Below are 23440 nucleotides of genomic sequence, written 5' to 3' on the forward strand. Positions count from 1 at the left end.
CTTTTGCAAAAATAATGCAGATTGCTGTTTTCGCTAGTCTTATAGAAGACTTAACCTTAAAACAAGGTTGAAGAACAAAGCGTAACAGATTCAAAATTCCAAAATTTTATTTCTTAGTAATTAAAAATGAATTGCAATAACTGAATATTGCTCTAATGAAATGCTCAGACTAGCCTCGACTAAAAACAGTTATTGGTCTTCTATGGCACTTTTTTCTGGTCCAAATAACCATGCATTAATTCTTACCATTGCATGTCACTCAAATTTTATTTGATTACATAGACAGAACAAAAACAAATAAAATTAATGGTTTGAACAAAATTAATAAACCTCTATCAAATAATTGTTACACTAACGAGGAACAAAGGCAGTTGGTGGTAAAACACTATTACACTGATACACTTAGAAACCCTTTAAAGACTCTGAAGTGTCGAGTTCACATTTAATGTTACCTGTAGGAACAGCCCTTTATCTGAACACCATTACACACTGGTAGGCCTCAAGGACCCATCCCTTTGCTCTACAACTCTCCACAGCAATTCTCTATCACTGTGCCAGTTTCACAAACTTGCTTTGGTTTCCTAGCTCCATGCGTACTGTTTCCTTTTACTTTACCAAGGCAATGTTGAGGCCAAACAAAATCAAGAGGCTTTCCTAAATCTTCTTACATTTTGTGTTACAGCAACACAATCTTAAAACTGGCCATTTCAGTTTCATTTGTTGCTTAAAATAAAAATTATAAATTAAGATTAAAATGGAGTACTAATTACAAAACAAATTGCAAGTACCACCATTTGCAAAAAATCAAGGAATTTCTGCGTCACGGAAAATGCATGGACCAAAAAAAAAAAAAACAAAAAGGAAAGAAAATGCATGGACATGCATCTACAGAAGAGTTAAAAATTTCCTGTGACTAAAAAATTGAAACTTGATTCACTAGTAGCAGATGTAGAGTAATGGCTATGACAAGAACAGATCCTGAAGAGCTCATAAAATGCAATTATTGTCTTTTTTATTTCTTTAAAAAGACATCACATTTTTATTGCATTATTCTATTAATAAAAACACATTAACAGCTGTTTTTTTTTCATTCTTTGCTTCCAGATTTTTATAGGAAATAACTGTTTTAATCTGGCCTTGGAAAGTGAACCCACCAGCACCACCTTCACCTACTCATTCTTCAATTCAATATGCACATAGCAAAAGCCAACACTTTGAATCTCTTGCCCACATTAAAAAAAAAGTTTCAGCAGAAAAACATTAATACCAGTTGAATAAAAATAAGGGCATAAAAGCTATGAGATAGATAGCTCTGCCATCTGTCTCTGGGCTACAATCAAGGCTAACTAGAGCCTTGCACAGAGTTCAATCATGTGTATGAAATCCAAAAATAAACCTACACTCTATACAAAAACAACATACATTTGTTTTTGTAGCCTTGACTGCTATGTTTAAAAACCTAAAAGTTTTATATGGTATGAATTCAACAGTCTCCCCTATATACTGTACAGTGGTTCTTTCCCTCTAACCACAAATTCCATTATTTCATTAATGTACAAATTTGAACATATTTGAGTTCTTTATATATAAAAATAGTCAAAATATTAATTTCCCCTGCAAGTATCTTCCAATAAATCTTGCTGTCTCTCCATTTTTTAGTCCACAGCTCTTATGAGGAAACCTCTCGTACAATGATGAGTTCTACTGTGTTCTGGAAAGTTTTTAGCAAGGACACTGCTTGTCCATGTTCAATATTGATAAAACTGTAGCCATTAGCCTAGAAGAAAGAAGAAAAAAGCTTAAAAAAAAATTTCATAGTCATTTATTTGCATTTGTGCATTTGAATTTCTGCCAGCTCACAAACCTGGCAGAAAATAAGCATCATTTTGGCAATTTAAAACAACATCTAGACTCCTGGGCCCTAACCCATCTCTATGGAAATAAAATCTCTGAAGGTGGGACCCAGGACCTGTATCTTGCCCACATTTTCAGATGATTCTTACATAGCAACCTGACATTAGGAAGCACTTGTCTAAGACAGTGTCAGACATGGTGTTGTGTGTATACGCTAAGGTACAACTGAGGTCACCAAGCTGCAAGGGTAAAAGAGGTCAAGGCCTAGTCTTTCCATTGCCTAGGAGCCACCAGATCAAGGACACTACACTTCTTATAATTTAAGCTAAACATCTAATGATGTTTTACTATACATCAGACACACAGTTCTAAGTACTTCTTGTGAATTAAATCCTTTAATTCTCGTAACACACAGAGGAGATTCTTTCATCATCTTATTTTAGAAGAAGTTAACATTCGTAAACTTAAACAAAAGGCTAAGATATATTCCAAAAAATGCTAAGGTTTATTTAAAAATATCAGTATGATCTTCCAAGGTACAAGGTGGAAATATTTTAAGCTATGAAAGCACTGGAGAGTAGCCTATAAGAAACGCCACTGTTTTCATCCACAAGTATTTAAAGATATCTTCATAAAATGCTTACTTTCAAATCTGGCATTTAATAAGCCCTTGATGAGGAAGGCAGATGTTATAAAATAAAAAGTAATAAAAAAATGTATCTTAGTTACCTGAATAATTTTATCACCTGGTTGCAGTAATTTTGATGCTGGCCCTTCAGGCTGTACCCTTGTTACAAATATACCCTTTAATAACAACAAAAAAGATAATTATTTGATGGAATTTGATAATTATTTGATGCATAAATAAAACAGTACCAAGGAGCAATCTTTTTTTAATAGTATGCAAATATTTGAATTGTGGTGCAAGTTTTCTCCCTGTCTCCTGTGAATAATATTGTGACCACGCTATGTTATTTGTGCTTCTGGTAATTCTTACTTTAGTGATTTTTATTAAAGTGATAAAAAAGTTACTTCTATAGATGTGAAGAAAAGTATTAACAATTAAAAAATCACTTCACAATATAATGAACATTAAAAATTTTTGGTTAAATTTGTAGCCCTTAAACAATTTGAGCTGATCACATTTCAAAACAAAAAGCTGAACAATACAGAGGGAAATCACAAGGTGATGTCTGTCTATATCTATATAAATACGTTAGATTTTTACTTATACATAAAAGGTACTAATTTAGTGAATAAAAATTAATGAGCATTTCAAGGATATATAAACAAAACTCACATCGTCATCAGGTCTGAATGGGTTTCCTCTTCCCCCAACCCCTCCTGATATGCTAAATCCAAGTTCTGGATCCTTGTCAACTCTCACTCGAATCTGAGTTAATATGGAAATAAACTTATTACTAATATCAGAAAAAGCTATAATACAATAATAACCACACTGGTAAATTAAGTTCAAGAAAACATAAATATGTAAGAATTCAACTAAAATAAATATTTGGGCAGATGAAATGAAACTACAATGTGAAATATTATGTTAATGAGTTAGTGAGTTAAAGGCACAGCTGGGATTATAAAGCATAGCTCCTAAATTAACCTATTGCTATCTTATGAGGATATGCAACAAATTAATGTTGACTTTATATATTTTGGACAGCACGGACTTTAATGACATAGAGCATACACACAAAACATGTATTTTATTATCAGTTTCCATTTGTAGAACATCTAAATTACATAGTATTTCTGACTACTGGATGTTTCATAAGACATCTAAAAGATCCCTGGGTGGTTGTTGGATATTAACTCATTTCCTAAATCTGTTTATATGCTTCAAAGGAGTTGGGATTGATGATCAATCAATACTATTTTTTACAACCAAGCTATAGAAAAAGATGCAAGAACTAAACTTTTGTTATAAAACACTCCCTTTCCCCAGAGACCAAAACAAAATGAATGAAGCATTTGTTCTCTAAGTTTCTAATAATAATATTTTATTAATAAACTATCAAAATATATGAATATATAACTGTTGACTTTTTAAGTACTTTGTAAGATTTAATTCTCAAAGTAGTCTGGAGACTATAGGCCAGTTTCAAAAGCTAACTATCAAATAACAATTAGCAAACTATAATATGCCATTCAAGTTTAACGGTTTACTATTTTTATTCCTGAAGAAGGTCCGATTACTGGAGTATCATCATCAACCAGTTTTGGAAATACAACCACCTTAGGAAAAAAAAAAATCATGCCCTCAATACTATCCTATATCAATTTATCAGAACAGGGGGGATCATACTGTCAAGTTAAACCACAAAGTTTAATACCTTATAAACTTAACATGAAACCAAGCCATTAAACAAAACAGTAAAACCTATGTTAAAATTCTGTATGGATTTATTGCTATAATTAAATAACCTATAAAATACATTAAAAGCTTAGTCTCGTATTCCAAATATTCTTGATCATTCTTACCTCTTGCCTTGCCAGTTCATGGCCTTGTCTAGGAGAACAATGGGGCTGTGTGTATGGAGGCTGGTGGGCCACTTTCAGCATCAAGTAATCAATTAGTTGTTCTCTAGAGGGATGCCTTGCCACAGATGCCTGAGGAAGGGGGTGATGTATTTGACTATAATTTGCCTGAGGCCTGAGAGGCTGGCCCATCTGTCCATTACTCAAAGGCATCTAAGAAAAACATGAAGTCTCTTAAAATGACCAATAATAATGCCTTGTTACAAATACTTGGATGTTCTTCTTGGAGCAATACAAAAGCACTAGAGTTTAACATTCTAAATCACACAGTATCACGCCATGTGTGCCATTTTTTCTAATTTTACACTTTTAAAAGAAAAAAAACTGTTAATGTCTTAATTCTAAGCTTGTCTGAGTGCTTGCTGATAGATTCACTCTTCAAAAGTTTCAAATTAAAGTACATCATATCTACATTTAAAATTATTTGCTTTTCTGTAAGCTTAACCCAATGTTAAAATGGTAAACAGTATGTCAAATTTTAACATTTAAGTAAGCCCATTAAAAGGGCATCTCTTCCCATACTATACTTAATCTCTCACATACACTCAAAATATGCATTTGCTGATGCTTTTCTTTAGAATGAAAGTGTAAGTAGTTTTGTGGTAGAAGTTTTTCATAATCTGAGTATATTCTTCTACCTCTATTCTTTCCTCTCCAGAATTAAAAAGCCAATCTAGCTATGCAGTAGAAAATTGATTTATTCCTTGTGTGTGTGTGTGTGTGTGTATCAAGTTAGGAATTTTTAACTCTCTAAGTATTAATTCCATAGAATGTTAACCACAAAAATTAAACCATGACATTTTATTTTGCTTTTTTCACAAGCTAAACAAAAACTCCATATTATTCTGTTGCTGTTAAAGAAATATCTTTGTCTTAAAGTCTCTTGTTTTTTAGATTTAAAAATAACCTTTATGGAAATGTGATAATAGCTTACTTCTGTTAATGTGAGGAATCTATCTGAAAAATAAGAGGTTATATTTACATTACAAATATTTGCATATAAAGAAATTTTTGTGTAGAAGAAGAAATAAGTACATTTAAGCGATTCAGTCATTTAAAACTTCATTGTTAACTATTAACCCACAAGGAAATTAGAGAAAAACTGTGATGATTTGCGTCCCATTTCCCTAAAATTATCCAAAGTAGAAAAGTTTGGGAAAACATTATGGCAATAGTTTCAGAACTATGTATTATCTTCTTATGTTCATCTTGCTGAGGAATACAAAGTTTGGTTTTGGTGAATAATATTTTTACTTTAAAAAAAAGTTCTCTTTTTGACTGTATTATACTTGAGAACTTAGTTAATTCTGAGGCCTGGGAATATGCATGAGTGTTTCATGACAGGGCACAAAGATATTATTCTCTCACAAATTTTATGTTGGTTGGAGAGAAGAGGTGCTATATTATCTCTTTTTTAAAAATATTGTGGTTGTTTCCTACTTCATCACTGTAGATTTGAAGCAATTAATCCTCCTAGGAGTACTTAAATAGTTGTGCAATTATTTTATTATTTTTGCATAACTCTGTAGACAGCACTTATGTTAGCACAATTTATTCCTACATGCAGATTTAATACCTTTCTCCTGGGGAGAATACTCCAGACAATAACTACTTCTGACCCATTCTTAAGACTCCCTGACACCTAGAAATTAGACATACCTGAATGTGTAGAACACATTCTACAACAGTGTTAAACATAGCCATGGAATATACTAAGCTATGATTAGCAGATAACTCAGGAGAATAAAAAGCATAAAACAAACTCAGTAACCCAAACCAGAAAATGGATATTAAAAAGAAAAAAGAAATTGGATAGCAGAAAAAGAAACTCGACAGCAATTAAAAGAAAAACAACAAAAAAGGGTAAAATAAATAAATACGTACAAACTTACATGGCTGGATTCCTACTCTCAAGAACAATGGAGAAGTTTATATAATACATAACTATGCTTCACAATTATAACTGGTTATACTAGGGATATGGGCTTAGTTAAGATGAAGAACAGCTGAGGAAAATACTAAAGAAAAGAATTATCTATCCAGCATTGGTGACAAAAAAGTAAACTCTCTAAATGAGTGATGCTTTAGTTATAAAAGTAGTAAGAATACAATCATCATCTATTCTACCATATACAAAAGTCTTTCAAGGTGATTTCTAATTACATTTAAAGTATGTTAAAATGCCTTCATCCTCCAATGAAGAATTTAAGACGGGTTCATATTTAACTCTCCAAACAGTTTTACTATCAGGAATGCCAAAAAATAGGAGATACTACAGAAATCCAAAAATAACAAAATGATTCTTCAGTGTGGAAAAATCATGGAATAAACTAAGAAACAGCAGAGTGAAATTTCATTTCATATTTCTCAATTATTAAAAAAAAACCCTTACTAATCAAGAGGTGAAGGCCCTCAAAAAAGCATTTTCAGCGTTAAAGCATATATGATATTTCTTAGTTCAAAAGCTGTAAAACACAATAAGCTCACAGATACTACTTCATTCCCTGAGCACCTACTTTCATCAAGCTGTCTGGAAGAACATCTTTGTGACTAAGTGTAGCTGACGGGTAGTTCTGCTGTCCTGAAATGAATATATCATCTTGACAAGGATCTCCTGCACAGGATGTCTGGGGATGCTTCAAATGAGGGGGAAATAAAAAATAAACAAATAATGATCTTTAAGATGTGAAACCAAAATGATGATGACACTTGAGAGGAGATACTGCTAGACAATGGAAAGATGAAGAACCAAATCAAACATTACCATCATAACTACCATCGATATTAGCACCTTTATAATGGGTGTTAACTATATTTATTTATTTATTATTGTGGTAATCACTTTGTAATACATACATATATCAAACCATCATTACGTATACCTTGAACTAATATAATGTTATATATCAGTTATATCGCAATTAAACTGGAAAAAATATTAGTACCTTTAACAGTCTTTCAAAGTTACATGGCAAAATGTTTGTTCTTATAATGTGTGGAAAGTACATACGAACATATACTGTTAAGATATTCCTTTATAATACTTTTAGTTTTATTTACAGTAATACCTAGCTTTTAACACTTTGAGCAATAAATTTAGTTATTAATCCAAGTTATTACCCAAATTTTAAGAGAAACTAAAATATATGCACTACTGTTGAGCACAGCAAAAAGTTTTTTGGTAAAAAAATTAACTGCTGTTTTTTTTAACAGCACAGTATCACCCAGGATTTCCTTATTAATGATGAGCAATATCAATAAACATACAGTCTTATAAAACTTGCTTTAGCCTAATTGTATCATACTAATATTAGCTCAGTATTTTCAAAAGCACTGCTCTGATGAAATGCTTTTAAATTTTATTAGAGTTCATATTTTTATATATCAAATAACATCCTTACATTATAGTTTATTTCACTGATACCTTTAGAGAAAAAACAGACTCAATATCTCATTATCTCTGAATATTTCTTATAAATATGCTGGGAGGCAAGATGCTTATTTTTCATCTTAATTTAGTTCTAAACACACCTAGCTATATTTTAGAAAACTACAGAGACTGTGATAAATAGCAGTACTGTTACCTTCAAAACAGTGTATGGCTGGCAACACATATACGCAAACTATATCATCATGTTGAAAAATAATCTGAAATCCAGTTCATTATGATATGCCATAGGATACACGTAAATCTAAGGGTTTATAATTTAGTCTTAGGAACCATATCTGCAACAAAGCTATCATGTGCAGTTTGTTGCTAGTTCAAACCATGGCTTAGCATTTTTAGATGTAGTTTGATCTAATTTTGTTTATTTATACAATGAATACTTTATTACTTTATTTTCCTTTTCTGTTCTTGAGATGTGCTTTCAGAATGCATAATAATCAACTCAGCTCACAGCTTGAAGTTTAAACTCAAGCGTGAATGTACGACTATGTCTTTAAATGAACAAGTGCATTATGGATGAAAAAGTTAATAAACGCAACAGACTCAAAGACTCTGACTTGAATAAAAACAAGCAAAAGATATTACTGTTCAAGAATTTGTAAAGAACAATTGTTCCACATGACTATAAAGATTATCCCTGAGTTAATAAAAGCCCCTGGTCTTTACCCCATGGCTTCAGCTGGAATGAGTGCCAGAAATGCAGGGCTTACTTGCCATCATCTCCTCTCTGTTTCAAACTGCTAAGTTACAAAACGATTGTTGCCACTATTATGTAACACAGAAACCAGGTGGTGGCAGGTGACAGAAGGCAAAGCAAGATGGGTAAGGCCCAGCCAGAACAAAGTGAATCGAGGATACTGCTCCTATCCTAGAACAGAGTTAAGCCAGGAGTATATTAAAAAGTAGTAGGAGATTGGGGGTGGTGGGGAAGGAGACACTCAGGAAAAAGCAAAGGACCCAGAAGCAGGGTCACTATGGAAATAAAATTATGGGGGAGAGAATGCAGCTTTACAACGGGAGAAAGGTCTTTTCAGGATGGAGGAAGAGGGGCAGAGGAAACATTTACTTAGAGGCCATGCTACCACCTCAAGCTGTCACGGAAAGAAAAATCTTAAAACAGCCACACAGAGTTTTTCTGTTCTTTCTCCGTTTCTGTCATTCTTATCCCCTACCCTTAACTTTCATTAAAAGAATAAACCTTTCTTCTTCCCCACTAACGATTACGTGGGTAATAACGGATTTGGGTTTTGCCTTTTCACTGGTACTTAATGCAATTTCTCCAGGCTCACATTTAATCATATTCTGCAAATTATGATTAAACTTAGTTCCAAGTATTTATTTGCCAACCCTCAATCACTAAAGTGAAAATTATTCTTTCCCACAACCCCTCTTTGTATTACACATGGCATAGCCTTAAAACCTTGAGTTAGGGAAAGGAAGCTAATTTTAAGAGAAAGCACTGCGAAGAAAAATAATTTTTTAAAAAACCTCTTAGATTCCTATCGCTCACCCCTTTTTATATAAGAGCTGACTACATCCTTAGTTATGACCACAGAAACGTAAGAGATAAAAACTAAATCAGCTTTGCAGAGTTTTAGAACTAAGCCATGGAAGAACTGGGAGGTAAACAAGATATTTAACCCACAGCACAAATTTATTTTCTAGAATTGTTAAAACATCAAAATGTGGGGTTTCTTCCTCTTCTATGTACTAAAGGTACTGATCTACTACAGGTACTCACTCGAAAAATGTGCCCACCAGAATCTCTTCCGTCTGCAATACTCAAGGCAAGACTGCCTTGGCTGCCATGCAGATCCCTAGAGCTGCCATAGTGACAGTGGCTTACAGCAGTAAAATTGGAATTAAAGGACCTTGACAGCATGCTCTGAATAAAGAGGGGATAGATTTAACAGAGATTAGTGTAGCATGCAAAATTCACAAGACATGTTATGTACATAGACATATATACAAGTAACCCCAATACCACGCAGAAATATCAGGCAACACTGAATTTTCAGTGCCACTGAAAGAAATTGGCACTATTTACCATATTTTTACATGAAAACATACATGTACACACATAATTATATGTAAACCCAACCATTCACATGTTTAAACACCAAAAAAGAAAGTGCAAACATACAGCTGCTTTTATAATGCGATTATTTCTTTTACTCCTAACATATTTTACTAGAAGGTTGTCGGAAGATAGGAATTGATGTTATACCCAGATATACCTGTATGTATATAGTTACACACAGAACACAAACTAGTTTCTTTATAAAGATAAACTTTACCAACATTCAGTTATTTCTAAGTCAAAATGGGTTTCTAGAGAGTCTGCTTCATTTTATAGAAATTAATTCTGTCTTATTAAGTAAATGGAGAGTTTAGACATACATAATACAGCACAAAATATATTTGCAAAAAAATATACCTGGCTCTTGGCTATTGCAATTTCTAATAAAAATTATCTTCCACATTTAGGAAAATGTCTTAACATCAGAGAAAAGTTTAGCATACACACAGAGTTTTAGGATATAACATTTAAAAGGCTCCTACTGCTTTACAATTACCAGGAAAAAAATTTCAATAAATCTAGAAAATGCACATGTAAAACTTTTTTTCCCATTCAAATAGATAGGTATTAAAGATTATTATATTTTAGTAGTTAGTAGTGACTTTGCTGCTTAAACTTGAAGAACCCTTCAAGTTTCACTGATGGAATCCTTCCACGACTGAGTTTACTATAAATGCCTAATTGCCAATCCCAGAGCTGCCTGAGAAATGTACTTCAATAAAAGCACTGCCTGATTCTCATTGTTCCTGCTTGCTTATTCCCAGAGTTAACTACTGTTCTTTCACACGTGGATGCTTTTAGTCATGTCCCTAAACTTTAAGGGTCTGATGGTCAAACCGAGAGAAACCATATTTTGGGCATGACTTATTAGTAAGAAATGCACAAATCCACAAATACTTGTTATGACATTTACAAGCATTTATATATATGTTATGACATATATAATAAGCATTTCTGTATTACTCTTAGAAAATACAGATTTTCTCCAGATTATGAAGTTGATCTCTAATACCAAGAAACATTAACATGACATTCCAGAATGAAAAGAATCTGTAAAATTACAATGTACACATTTAGTTATTTTGTGGATTCTGAAGTAAAGACTAAAGAAAAAGCTGAATTTAACAGACCAGGCCTGTACTTTCCCAAACCATCTCACAAAGAATAAGAATTTGGCAGAGGCAGTTCAGAGGTTCCCCAAACACCTCATTAGAATGTAAAAATAAATTATACACATAACCACATACACAGAGAAACATTTCAGCAACACACCCTCACGTGTTACACACAGTTTTAACGTGTCAACTAGAGTGGTCTGATTGACCCTTTTTAATAATATGTTGATCTTGGAACAAAGCCTTTGCTGTCATCTTTGAACATACATGAGGTTTTTGTAAATATTTCACTGATTAAAAAGGCTAAAGTTTGGAATAGGTCTGACTTTGAATTCAGGCTTGTACAGAGACAGCCACATAAAACTGCACTCTGTCACAACACATCAACACATTGTGCAAAGCTCAATTAAGTGCTGGGCAAACGTCCTGGGCACTGTTTTTCACTACATGCTAATAGCTGTATAATAGCAAGTGAACATGGAAATCATCACGCTTTGTTAATCATATTCTGGTTGAGTGCTTATCAGTTTTTAATATAATAAGGAATATTGGCAAATGCTGATATATTAGAAATAATTTTAATTTTGAAATAAATTTTTATTCCTTTTCAATCTCTGTTGATTAGTTTAATTAAATAAGTCTTGAGATTTCTGAGGTGGGATTTATTTTATACATTTGTGTTCCAGGTACAGTTTGCTGCAGCGGTTGGGAAGGAGGGGTTACTACTACAAGGTTAAAAAAAACCAAGTAAGCTTCAATAACTTATTTCTTTGTGTGTTACTACTAAACTCCTCAGCTGGGCAAAGTAGCAACTCTTCCTCTAGAGGTACGGCAGGCATTGTGAAATCCCCTGAGGAAAATTTTCAAATGTCTACCACACCATTAGAATTATGTTTAAGGGAGAGAGGAGGAGATGCAGAGGAGCAAATAGAGATCTTCCATCACAGTCTAAATCTTGTTGCCCTGTGTCCTCAAACGGCTTTTCCTAATTTCACTGAATTGATTCTCACCTATAAATTACCAGTAAGCACAACAGGGAAACTACTGTCATGCATTCTCTAAGCAATCATACGGTAAATTCTAAACATGAGGTTTAGAATTTAGAGAGATACAGTGAACAATGAGATGGCTGCTACTTGCTTCCTATTTACTAAAGTCCAGGTGTGTCTGTGTCAGACAGGAAAGTAGTGGAGAATAGCCATCTGAGATGCCAACTAAAAATATAATGATAACCAAACTCATCTCTTCCTCCAAACCTGCTATTCCTCTTCAATATCCAGTTAACAGCAGTCCCAAAAAACAGTTATTCAAGGTACCAATCTCAAGCTTAATCCCTTTTCCTCAATGAATGATTACAGGAATATTCCCATCAGAAGTAAACTCTTATAATCTATTTCAGAATTGCCTCTTGAATTTGTTCCTTTGCCTCAATTCCACTGATATATTTTTCATTCCATTTATTTTCTGGACCATTAGACAGCCTCATAACTCAATCAATTTGACTACAGCCTCTTCCTCCTCAAATCCAGTTCCACACTATCACCAGAAATTTATTTATAAAAGTTATGTTACCCTTTGCTTAAGAATTTTCCAAATTCCATAGATAAGGCACACAAATTTAAAGAGCCTCAACAGTATGTAGAGAATTACAGCCGAAACAAAATGGAGAGCTGACAACAAAGTCGCCTAATGCTATAGATGCTCAGCTATTTAAAGCTAAGAACAGAATTAAAAAGAGCTAACAATTACAGACAGAGGTTCAATGTGAATTGACATAAGGTATTAATCACATTTTAGACACTGATTTCTGAAAAACTTAAAGAATTTTAAAAAATAATGATTGAGGTTGTATACGCTCAGCTGTTTTTAAAAATATCTTATATCAATAAACAAAGTTAAAACAATCCTTGGGTAAAATCCACTGAGAGATATGAAGCTAAATCTTGAAGGACGAATATGCCTTATATACTTGGGCCATGGAACTGCCCCAAAGTATCAGTCTTAAGCATAATTAAAAAAATTTTATCTCCTGTCAAAAAAGGAATATCTATACATAAGGTTATAAACTGAACATGAGCTTATTTCCAAACTACATTACACTACACTAGAGCCACAGACACCTGAGTTCAAATAGGTCAGAAATGCAATTCAGGAAAGTCAAGAGTAAATGCCATGCCAGAAGCCATCTGAGTCAGTGACAGTGTTAGTCATACAACATGAACTGGGGAAAAAAATCTTAGGTGAAAGATATACATTTACAATACATTTCTTGTTATTCTGTTAACTATATGGTAAATTGATATTTCTGTAAACATATTTACATAATTAATTATTAATAGAGAGCAGGAAGCCAGAAAATAAGAGGTAAACATGTATATATGTGTATTATTTGTAGTATGACACAATCTAAACAAGATACACAGCTAAATATATAAAATGAAGGTAAGCCCATTAGAAAACACTAAGGAGTAAGAGAAGGGAAAGAAGTTTATATTGACATCCCAACTGTTTTGAGACTGGCTAAGTCTAAACTTGGACCTCTAATCTCACTACCAAAGAAAAACTTCTAGAATATAGGTATATATTCAATAATTCAGAGTATCTTGGTTCATCAACAAAGACTGCCAAATATTTTAAAGGAAAATTAGTAAATTCATAAATAGGAGATTGAAAAATTCATGTTTAATTACCTTTTCTAACTTTTTGGCCTCAATGTGTCGTAGTACTTGTTCTCGCCAATCGTGAGGAACTTTACTTTTTCCTGGAGGATCTAATAATGAATGTTCAGAACCAACCCTTGCATTTGGTCTTTTTGAAGGACTAGTCCGTGAATAATTGAAATCACTAACTGACATAGTTCTCTCTGGTATTTCACTAACAGAGGGTCGAGCACTCTGAGGCCTTGATGCATTTGGACCATCAATGCTGTATGTTCGTGCAGAAAGAGGTCTCTGTGATCCTGACATTATTGGAGGAGTTCTTCCCACTGAATGTAACTCTCTGTATGATAAATAATCTCCTTCAGGAACTTGGGCCCGCCTCGTGGGACCTGGCTCACCAAGATTTACAGAGGCTGTAGAGGACACACTACTCTGTCGCTGAATCGTAGTTCGCGATGCTCCAGGAATGAGTCGGTCATTTGGTGAGATGGCCCACATTTCCCCATGTCTTCCTGGACCAAGTCTCTGATGTAAATGGTATCCAGTATTAGCTCGAACATTGTTATGATTAGAGAAATTCATATTGGCAGAATGTTTAGCATAACTGTGATTTTCTGTACTCTCTGATCTAGGAAAGCGCTGCAGAGGAAAACTGACATGGTCTACTTGGGGATTTTGTTTGGAGTGCCACAAAGTGTCCTTGACTGTAGCACTGCTACTGTACTGGATATTATACTGTGGAGGACCATATATTTGAGGCGTGGACTGTGGGCCACTTGTTGTGGGGCCTCTTATTATATTTGGTTCTTCAGGATTATAATTTGAATCAAACTTGAAAACTGCCTTTGTACCTGCTATTAAATCAGAAGATGAAGAAGAACCAGTAAATACTTGCAATGGTTGATCATACAAAAGCGTAGCTGACTTGCTCCTGACTATGTTTTTTCCATCAATAGTAGATGTTACTTTAACTGTTGCACTTGGCTGCTGAGGTCCATTATCACTAAGTATGTCATAGATTTTTAGCCCGCCAGTCTCCATATTAGTTATGCTATGAGATTTCACAACAGATCCAATTGGCCCACTTCTCTGAGGGGAGAGATCTTCAGTGCTTTTGGAAAGACCTGCATCAACAGAAGAACTGGTGTCATGTGGTTCAGTCCTCCTAGGAGACTGTGGAGTTCCCTCAGAACGTCCATTTACCTTATTTATGCATTCAAGAGTAGGATACTTGTTTCCATTATCCAAGTGCTCAGCCTCTCCTTTAGCATTATTGCTTAAAAAGCCTGTTTCAAGCACTGTGTCCTCCGTCTTTGATCTTTCCACTATCTCTGGTTGAAATGTATCATTAGTTACAAGTTTATTAAGATTCATATTGATATGGTCTAATTTGTGAGATTCATTAGATGTGGCTGTTGAGTCAACACCTTTTTCAATAAGAACTAATTGCTCTTCAATATTCAAATCATATTCAGGTAAGTTAAAATCTTTTTTATCAGGAACCTCGGTTTTTTCCTCTGTTGAATGATTTAAAATATCTCCATTTTGTAAAAGGCTGTTAAAATTTTCATCTTCTTGCCTAAAACAAAGAAAATTTTATCACAAACATCATAAAGCCCAGTTTTCTTAGTAATGGGGAACATTAACAACTAATTAATTAATGTGTAGGTACATAAAGATAAGAGCATTGATGGGAGTTACAGATAAAAGGCCTTTATCATCAAGCATGTAATTTAAAAATATTATTGTAACAGTCAAATAATATAGATTTATATTAAATGGAGACAAGGTAAAGCATACTAATTAAAATTCATAGATAAGATTAATTTTCATCAATATCATCACTCTATCACAATAGTTTAATAGAGCTAAACAATGAAGAAATTGTGATTATGTAATGAAATAATTCTCTTCTACTTCTGCATCTTTTCATGACTGTGTTAAAACATGAAATGCTTGAAAGATGGGCACATACATGGAGGAAAGGCAAGTTGAATAGTTAAGTAAAAAGCACACAATATTTATACAAATGGTTCTGAAACCTCACATTATTGATCAGTTAATCATATTAACTAAGTAGGTATTATTAGATTCAAATATATATAAGGAAATTATACAAAAAACTAAACAATCACTCAAAGATCTACAAAATATGAAGAAAGATCAAAAGAGAAACTAAATCTAATCATTTTTCTGTGACTACACTGTATTTGGCAAATAGTTATAAAATGTACCATTCCAAAATTATAGAAGATATTTTATTTCTATTTGGTGATATGAAAACATATCTGTGTCCTCTTTGTAAATATTCAAGTTACGTTTCAACAAATTCTTTAATACTGATCTTCCCATTAGGTAACAAAAAATATTACTAGAAATACAACAAAAAAGGTGTGGCTATATCCCTTTCTTAGCCTTTATTTCATTACAAAAAACATGACTTAGACTAAACTACTTCCCAACAATATCAGTAAAATTTTACTATTTGACAAATTAATCATTATCTTAACCTCTAAGAGGTTTTAAAATTAATATTTTACCATACTGATCTTAGCCTCAAATTCAGAGGATAGATATAAATGATTAATCATAACTACAACTACATAATAGTTAAGCTCAATTTGAGACATAAAATTCATCTTTCTTTTAAAGCAATGCAAATCAATGCATAGAAAAATTTGACTTAAATATGCCTGGAATTTAAGAACTATTTAACTCTAAAAATTAGTTAACAATATCCATACAATAAGCTTTAGATTAAGTAGTAACCCAAATCTTTCTATTAAGCACTCTAGCTGATACAATAACATGAAAGTAAAATGATATAGTCTCACTTTGATAACAAAACTTCTTGAGAACCCTAGTAGTAAATTTGTTTTAAGATTCACCCAAATTCAAGCCTGTAGGAAGTAAATCTTGTTTCAGTGAGTTTGACCTACAAATTTAACTCTAAACCAAAAATACAGCACTAATCAGAAATATCTGATTGAACCCTTTAATGATAACCCCCAAAGTGACTCTGCATTTCTAACTCTAAAAATACCCCTTTTAATTTGAATTATTCCGAACAGGCTCTTTATGTTGTAATACCTAGAAATATTATAAAACTGTTCAACCTTTTAATGAAGAGAATTAGAATATATTTTAAATCTTTTCTCCCCCATTTAAAAGACTGATTTAAAATGGAAATGTATAAAAGCTAAATAATTAGTAGTAAAGTGGGGAAGAAACCATATACACTGCCTGAACCATTTCTATAATATTAATTTGTAAAATCTTTTATGTTTTAATAATATATATTTCTTTGCCTTACCACTTCTATTTATTGTACAAATAAATTATTTTGTTAAGATGTTCACAAACCTGATTTTGGAATTAATACCAATATGAGTTTGTTTCACTGGAGAGCAGAGTGAGGTATCTTGACTACTATCAGTATTAAGAGAAACTGAATCAGACATCCGAGATGGAGAAGAACAGTTGCTGTTATTCTGATTGCTATTGTGTGTAACTTCATCTGATAAAGAATCTGTATCCTTTGTATCATCTGAAACAAAAAAAACCTTAAGCTATTGATAAAGCCAAGAAGAATTTCCAGTGATGACATATGGCATTTATATTGTCCTGGTTCAATATATAAGGTAAAGAATTATATGGTTAAGAAGATAACCAGAGGCTCACCTCTGAAAACTCAGTCCTAATACATAAAAAGATTAAAGAATTTAGAAATAGTGATACCTTCAATTAGTTTGTTTTTAGTAATACCTGTAGTTTTTTAAAAAAATATGACCAATGTTAGTTACCCAGAATTTGATTTAAAGTACTGACAAGATGATATCACACAATGTTTAAGGCCATCAATTAGTTTTAGTGAATATGCTTTTCCACACATCTTTAGTTTTAAACAGTCATAATAGTAAGAAATACATAGTACAGTTCATAACCTTGGTAAACTTTTCTGGGGTAGAAATTATTTCATACATGTATGGAATTGTTTTCATCTATTCTGATAATAAAAATGAGCAGCACAATCAACCAAAAAGCAAACACCAAACAAATTCAGAAATTTTCACAAGGTCAGTTTTCTACTTTTTAAAATCATTTCAAAGAATTGTATATGAATAGTGAACTCTCAATATGTGAGATGGATTTGTAACAACTATATAAACAGAAATAGATTGTTGTAAATATCTTTACAACCCTAAAGGCTGTTTTTAACTAACTCAATTCTAGCCAAATCATAGAAATAGTACATACAGACATGTAGTCATAGGTGATTATATGAATTTTTTGCTGTTCCAAATATCTCAGTTCAAGTAGTCTGGATTGTGTTTACAGTTGAAAACAGTAGCACATGGGGCTCTGTAACTTCAACTTTAAGGTATTTGGGTTTTGGATTCTGAATTTTTAAAATACTGTTAAACTATATGGCACTTAAGTTCTCTCCTAGACATATTCTTCTTCTACCTCCTTATCATGGGGTAATTGTGACAATTAGATAATAACATGTATACTATTTAGCACAGTAATTAACAATTAGTAACAAATATCAGTACCATTATTATTATGAAACCCCAAGCTATCCTCCAAAGGGCCACCCTGATAGTAAGTTTCATTAATGCCATAAAGGTAAAGGCTGGATAAACCTCTAGTGGAGATAATGTAGAGATGTTCAGACATTTGGTGGAGAGGAGTGAGGGAAGGATAAAAGGAAGGGATAGAGACTCTTCAAGTTCTCTTTCCTTTCCAAGAGTCTGAGATTCCATGTCAGGTGGGGGTGGGGGTGGGGATGTTAAAAAGAAGTACTGGGAGAGATAAAGTAACAAGCAGCATCTGTTATACATCAGGTACTATGCTAGGTCTGAGGGCACTAATCCGATATATTTCAGAGTCACAAAACCCTTCATTAGCCTTATTGTATGTCTAATATATACACACACAAAACTAAGGAGCGCAAAGATCATACAGCAAATAAGTGGTAGAGATGGAATCATAATCTAGGCTTATTTGCCTATAAAATCTATGACATGTAAGTAAACTTGCACAAATGAGGGAAGAGAAAAGATCCATCAAGATTTTTCTTTAAAAACGAGAGGTAAGGAATAGACCTTTTAGAAAGGCATGTTTTAAAAATTGTTTCTAAGAAGTGTTTTAAATAACATAATGACATTTAGTGAAATTTATTTGAAAAAATGTATAAACTTATTCAGCCCATTTCTATTCTTAGTGCTTTCCTTTAACACCTAACCTTTTTTGTTATTACTAAGTGCTACCACTTTGGGCTGGTTAATAGAGGTTTCAATTAATGGTGGTCGCATCTCTGCCATTTTCATCTCTTCATCAGAAGAAAGTTCTTCAGATTCCTAATTTAAAGAAAAAAGAGAGAAAATATTTACAAAAATCAATTTTGGTTTCTTTAAATATTGTCATAAGAACTTCAGAGAAACGAATACTTAGAACAGGTAAAAAAAACCTTTGTAAGGTAATAGTGAATAAAACTAGTATATGACTTAAATTTTTCAAGACATGGCTGTAAACCTATGGAAATTATTAACAGTACACCAAAGTGCCTAAGGTATAATTTTCTGTGCAGTCCTTAATCCAACTGTATTAATGATTGGTATGTACCTGGTAATATGTCAAGTGCCAGAGAAACAAAAATGAGTAAATAAAACACAATCCCTGCCATCGAAAAACTCAAGTTTAGTGAAGGTACTCTAATAAAAAGTCTATTCCTAACCCTCAAATTTATTCCCTCAAGTATCACTGGGTTCCAATGGTAGACTGTCCCAGACTATCTACCATTGAGTGCTGTTAGCACACAAAAAAGACCTTGTCATCAACAAATATTAATAGAAAAATTTTAACACTGTATATAGTGTATATAAAATCAGATCTACTACAGGTTAAATTATTCCTAGTTAATATGATAAAAATAAATAAAAGCTCTTAAAAGGGTGTTCTATTAAAAATACTAAGATTTCTAGGTGCTTTAAGAGTGCCATAATAAGACATGGACTGGAGTCAGAAAACTGTTTCAGTAAGAAGGCCAGAGAGTAAATATTTTACACTTTGAAAGCCATACAGTCTCTTGTTTCAACCAACCAATTCTGCTGCTGTGGCACAAGAGTAGCCACAGGCAATATGTAAACAAACTACCATGGCTGTGTGCCAGTAAAACTAAATTTTATCTAATTTTTCACATTTCACGAAATACTTTCTCTTTTGAATTTTATTCAACCATTCAATAATGTAAAAGCTGTTCTTAGCTTGCAAGCCACACAAAAAGAGGCAGTGGGCTGGATTTGGGCCATAGGCCATAGTTTGCCAACCCTGTTCCAAACTGCACTACAACAGATTTAGACTGCTAAGTAGATTAGGGAGAGAATGTAAATTGGATTTAGTCTTGAAGGGTGAGTTAAGAGGGAAATGACATTCTGAGTAGGGGAAAGCATGGAAGTAAGAAAAGGTATGCCAAGTCAGCTCCATGCAGCTGGAACTTAAGATAAGTGGCAGGAGACAGAAAAGGCAGGCTGGAACGGATAGTAAAAGGTTATGCTCTGAGTATGAACTCAATTAAGTATGTATTGGTCATTACTGAAAGTTGACAAGCCAGGAACTCACAAGATCAGATTCTTTTAAAATAGTAACTCTGGTATTAAAGATGTATGAAAAGAAAAAGAGACTGGCAGAAAGGAAACTAGCTATACTGATAGTCCTGAAGAAAAAAAGACTACATCTGTCCTGCAATGGCAGTGATGGATAGTAAAGAAAAAAAGAATTTGACAGAAATTTTGCAATTAACAGGACTTGATTGATAGAATGAATGCGAAGAATGAGATAAAAGGACAAGGAGGTCTGTCTCAATCTTTGACATCTGCAGCATTCAAACCGCTGACCAGGCCTTCTCCTTCATGAAATTATATTACACCTGGGCTTCTGGGAACTGTAGTCTCCTAAATCTCCTCCCACCTTTCTGTTTCCTTTGCTCATCTCAATTAATCTTCCTGCAGTTAGCTCATATTCTTTCCTTTCTTACTCTTTCTCCCTGGATATTGCATTTTCTCCAATGATTATGTTTAATGTAGATAATTCTGCTAATAAGTCTTCAGTGGCTCCCTGAAGACTACAGTGTAGATCATCAAGTCCAAACTTCTTAGCAGAGGTATTAAGGGCTTCAGAATCAGGATCCAACCTACCTTACTAATTTTATTCATATACTATAACCCCTGACATATTCAGTCAGATGGAACATGCTCTTTTTCTACATTTTCTAAATACCATGCTTTTGCTCTCATTATTCCTTCCATTTCATTCAATTCTCCTATTTCTGCTAATTGAAACACTTCAAAATACAGGTTAAATGCTTCCTTCACTTAAAGCATCCACGGTTCTTCGTAGCCAGAAAATATCTCCTTTCTAAATTTCTGTAGCACTTAATATCTCCAGCAGTGTATGAAGGGAATATAAAATGGTGTAATCACTTTTGGAAAACTGTCTGGCAGGTAAACATAAAGTTACCATACAATCTAGCAATTCTACTCTGAGGTATATACCCAAGAGAAAAGAAAATATATATCCACACAAAAACTTGTATACAAAGATTCAAAGAAGCCTTATTCATTATAGCCAAAACGTGGAAATAACCCAAATGTTCATAATGGATGATTACAATGAAATATTATTCAGATATTAAAAAATGCATGAAGTACTGATTCATGCTACAACATGAATAGTCTTGACATTATGTTAAGTGAAAGAAACAGTTACAAAGACCACATATCAGATGATTACAGTTATATGAAACGCCAAGGACAGCCAAATCTAGAGATGCAGATAAAGTATATTACTAGTTGTCTAAAACTTGGGGGGATGGAGAAGTTATAGGGAGACAACTAAGAAGTACCGGCTTTCTCTTGGGGTAATGACAATGTTCTAAAAGTGACTGTGGTGAGGGCTGCACAACTTTTAGTAAACTGAAAAACCACTGAACTGCACCCTTTATTTAAATGAGTGAATTGTATAATATATGAGTCATATCTCAATAAAGCTGTTTTTTAAAAAAAAAGTTACAGTTTTTATTGATCCACAGGAAGAATCTCTTTAAAAAAAGTCTCAGGGGCTTCCCTGGTGGCACAGTGGTTGAGAGTCCGCCTGCCGATGCAGGGGACACGCGTTCGTGCCCCGGTCCGGGAAGATCCCACATGCCGCGGAGCGGCTGGGCCCATGAGCCATGGCCGCTGAGCCTGTGCGTCCGGAGCCTGTGCTCCGCAACGGGAGAGGCCACAACAGTGAGAGGCCCGTGTACCGCAAAAAAAAAAAAAAAAAAGTCTCAGATATTCAAGAAAAAAATTACTTCATAAGCAATGATACATGCCTAAAGAAGTCAAATAATTGAAGTACACCTACAGCAACTTTTCATTTTTTTTTAACATCTTTATTGGAGTATAATTAACAATGGTGTGTTAGTTTCTGCTGTATAACAAAGTGAATCAGTTATACATATACATATGTCCCCATATTTCTTCCCTCTTGCATCTCCCTTCCTCGCACCCTCCCTATCCCACCCATCTACGTGGTCACAAAGCAGCGAGCTGATCTCCCTGTGCTATGCGGCTACTTCCCACTAGCTATCTATTTTATGTTTGGTAGTGTATATATGTCCATGCCACTCTCTCACTTTGTCACAGCTTACCCTTCCCCCTCCCCGTGTCCTCAAGTCCATTCTCTATGTCTGTGTCTTTATTCCTGTCCTGCCCCTAGCTTCTTCAGAAGCAATTTTTTTTTTTTTTTAGATTCCATATATATGTGTTAGCATACGATATTTGTTTTTCTCTTTCTGACTTACTTCACTCTGTATGACAGACTCTAGGTCCATCCACCTCACTACAAATAACTCAATTTTGTTTCTTTTTATGGCTGAGTAATATTCCATTGTATATATGTAACCTTTTCATTTTTAAGTTACAGAAATAAAAGCAATTGCCGTTATGAATTTTACAGAATTAGAACAACACTGCCACAATCTGATTTACATAGTAGGGACTTCCCTGGTGGTCCAGTGGGTTAGACTCCGCACTCCCAATGCAGGAGGCCCAGGTTCAATCCTTCCTCAGGGAACTAGATCCCACCTGCATGCCGCAACTAAGAAGGAGTCCGCATGCCAAAACTAAAGATCTTGCATGCCACAACTAAGACCTGGCACAACCAAAATAAATAAATATTTTTTAAAAAGACATAATTTACATAGTAAAAATTTTATATCCACTGTACTCCAATTTTTAAAGTGATAAATTAATGGTATAGAAAATATTATGAGATTTCTCAATGGCAAATGCATTAGCATATTTTCTGCTACCAGTATCAGGTTTCTCCTATCTTTAGTTAGCAACAATATTAAATTCTTACCATTTATCACTACTCCAGAATAATCATAAAGCCATACCTCAAAAACATCATCATGATTAACAATATGCTTCAAGTTCTCAGAGGCTTTCATATTTGCAGTCACTGGCGGATTCCCAGGACTGACCTCAGCTTCAGGTTCACTGGTCTTCGGTATAGAGTTTCCTATCATATACTTTTCTCTTTCATCAGCTTTGCTTCTTACTGGAGTAATACTTTCTGAAGTCTAAGTAAAAGAAAAGATAAAGAATTCACATTCTTTATATCTATTCTTGTATTAAAGTTCAGATGAAATTTTAACAGTAATTTAGTATCTTCCTATTCTGGA

General features: G+C 33.6%; 1 protein-coding gene across 13 annotated transcripts in view; it reads right to left on the minus strand.

The window, feature by feature from the left end:
• Positions 1-248: 248 nt before the first annotated feature.
• The window catches only part of ERBIN (erbb2 interacting protein), a 107115-nt gene continuing 83923 nt past the window's right edge, over positions 249-23440 (minus strand). For 4 of the 13 annotated variants that reach the window (XM_033429912.2, XM_033429910.2, XM_033429911.2 and 1 more), the window contains 10 exons: positions 23153-23338; positions 18956-19070; positions 17071-17254; positions 13738-15286; positions 9594-9737; positions 6921-7040; positions 4348-4557; positions 3155-3247; positions 2584-2658; positions 249-1777 (listed from right to left, as the gene is read on the minus strand). In XM_033429912.2, the coding sequence (XP_033285803.1) occupies positions 1670-1777; positions 2584-2658; positions 3155-3247; positions 4348-4557; positions 6921-7040; positions 9594-9737; positions 13738-15286; positions 17071-17254; positions 18956-19070; positions 23153-23338 (2784 nt within the window). In that variant the 3' untranslated portion in view covers positions 249-1669. The remainder of the gene's footprint in view (positions 1778-2583; positions 2659-3154; positions 3248-4347; positions 4558-6920; positions 7041-9593; positions 9738-13737; positions 15287-17070; positions 17255-18955; positions 19071-23152; positions 23339-23440) is intronic. The other 9 variants (XM_049707898.1, XM_033429914.2, XM_033429916.2 and 6 more) reach the window with 7 other exon arrangements.

The sequence above is a fragment of the Orcinus orca genome, chromosome 3 (assembly GCF_937001465.1).
Source record: "Orcinus orca chromosome 3, mOrcOrc1.1, whole genome shotgun sequence".
Classification (NCBI taxonomy): domain Eukaryota; kingdom Metazoa; phylum Chordata; class Mammalia; order Artiodactyla; family Delphinidae; genus Orcinus; species Orcinus orca.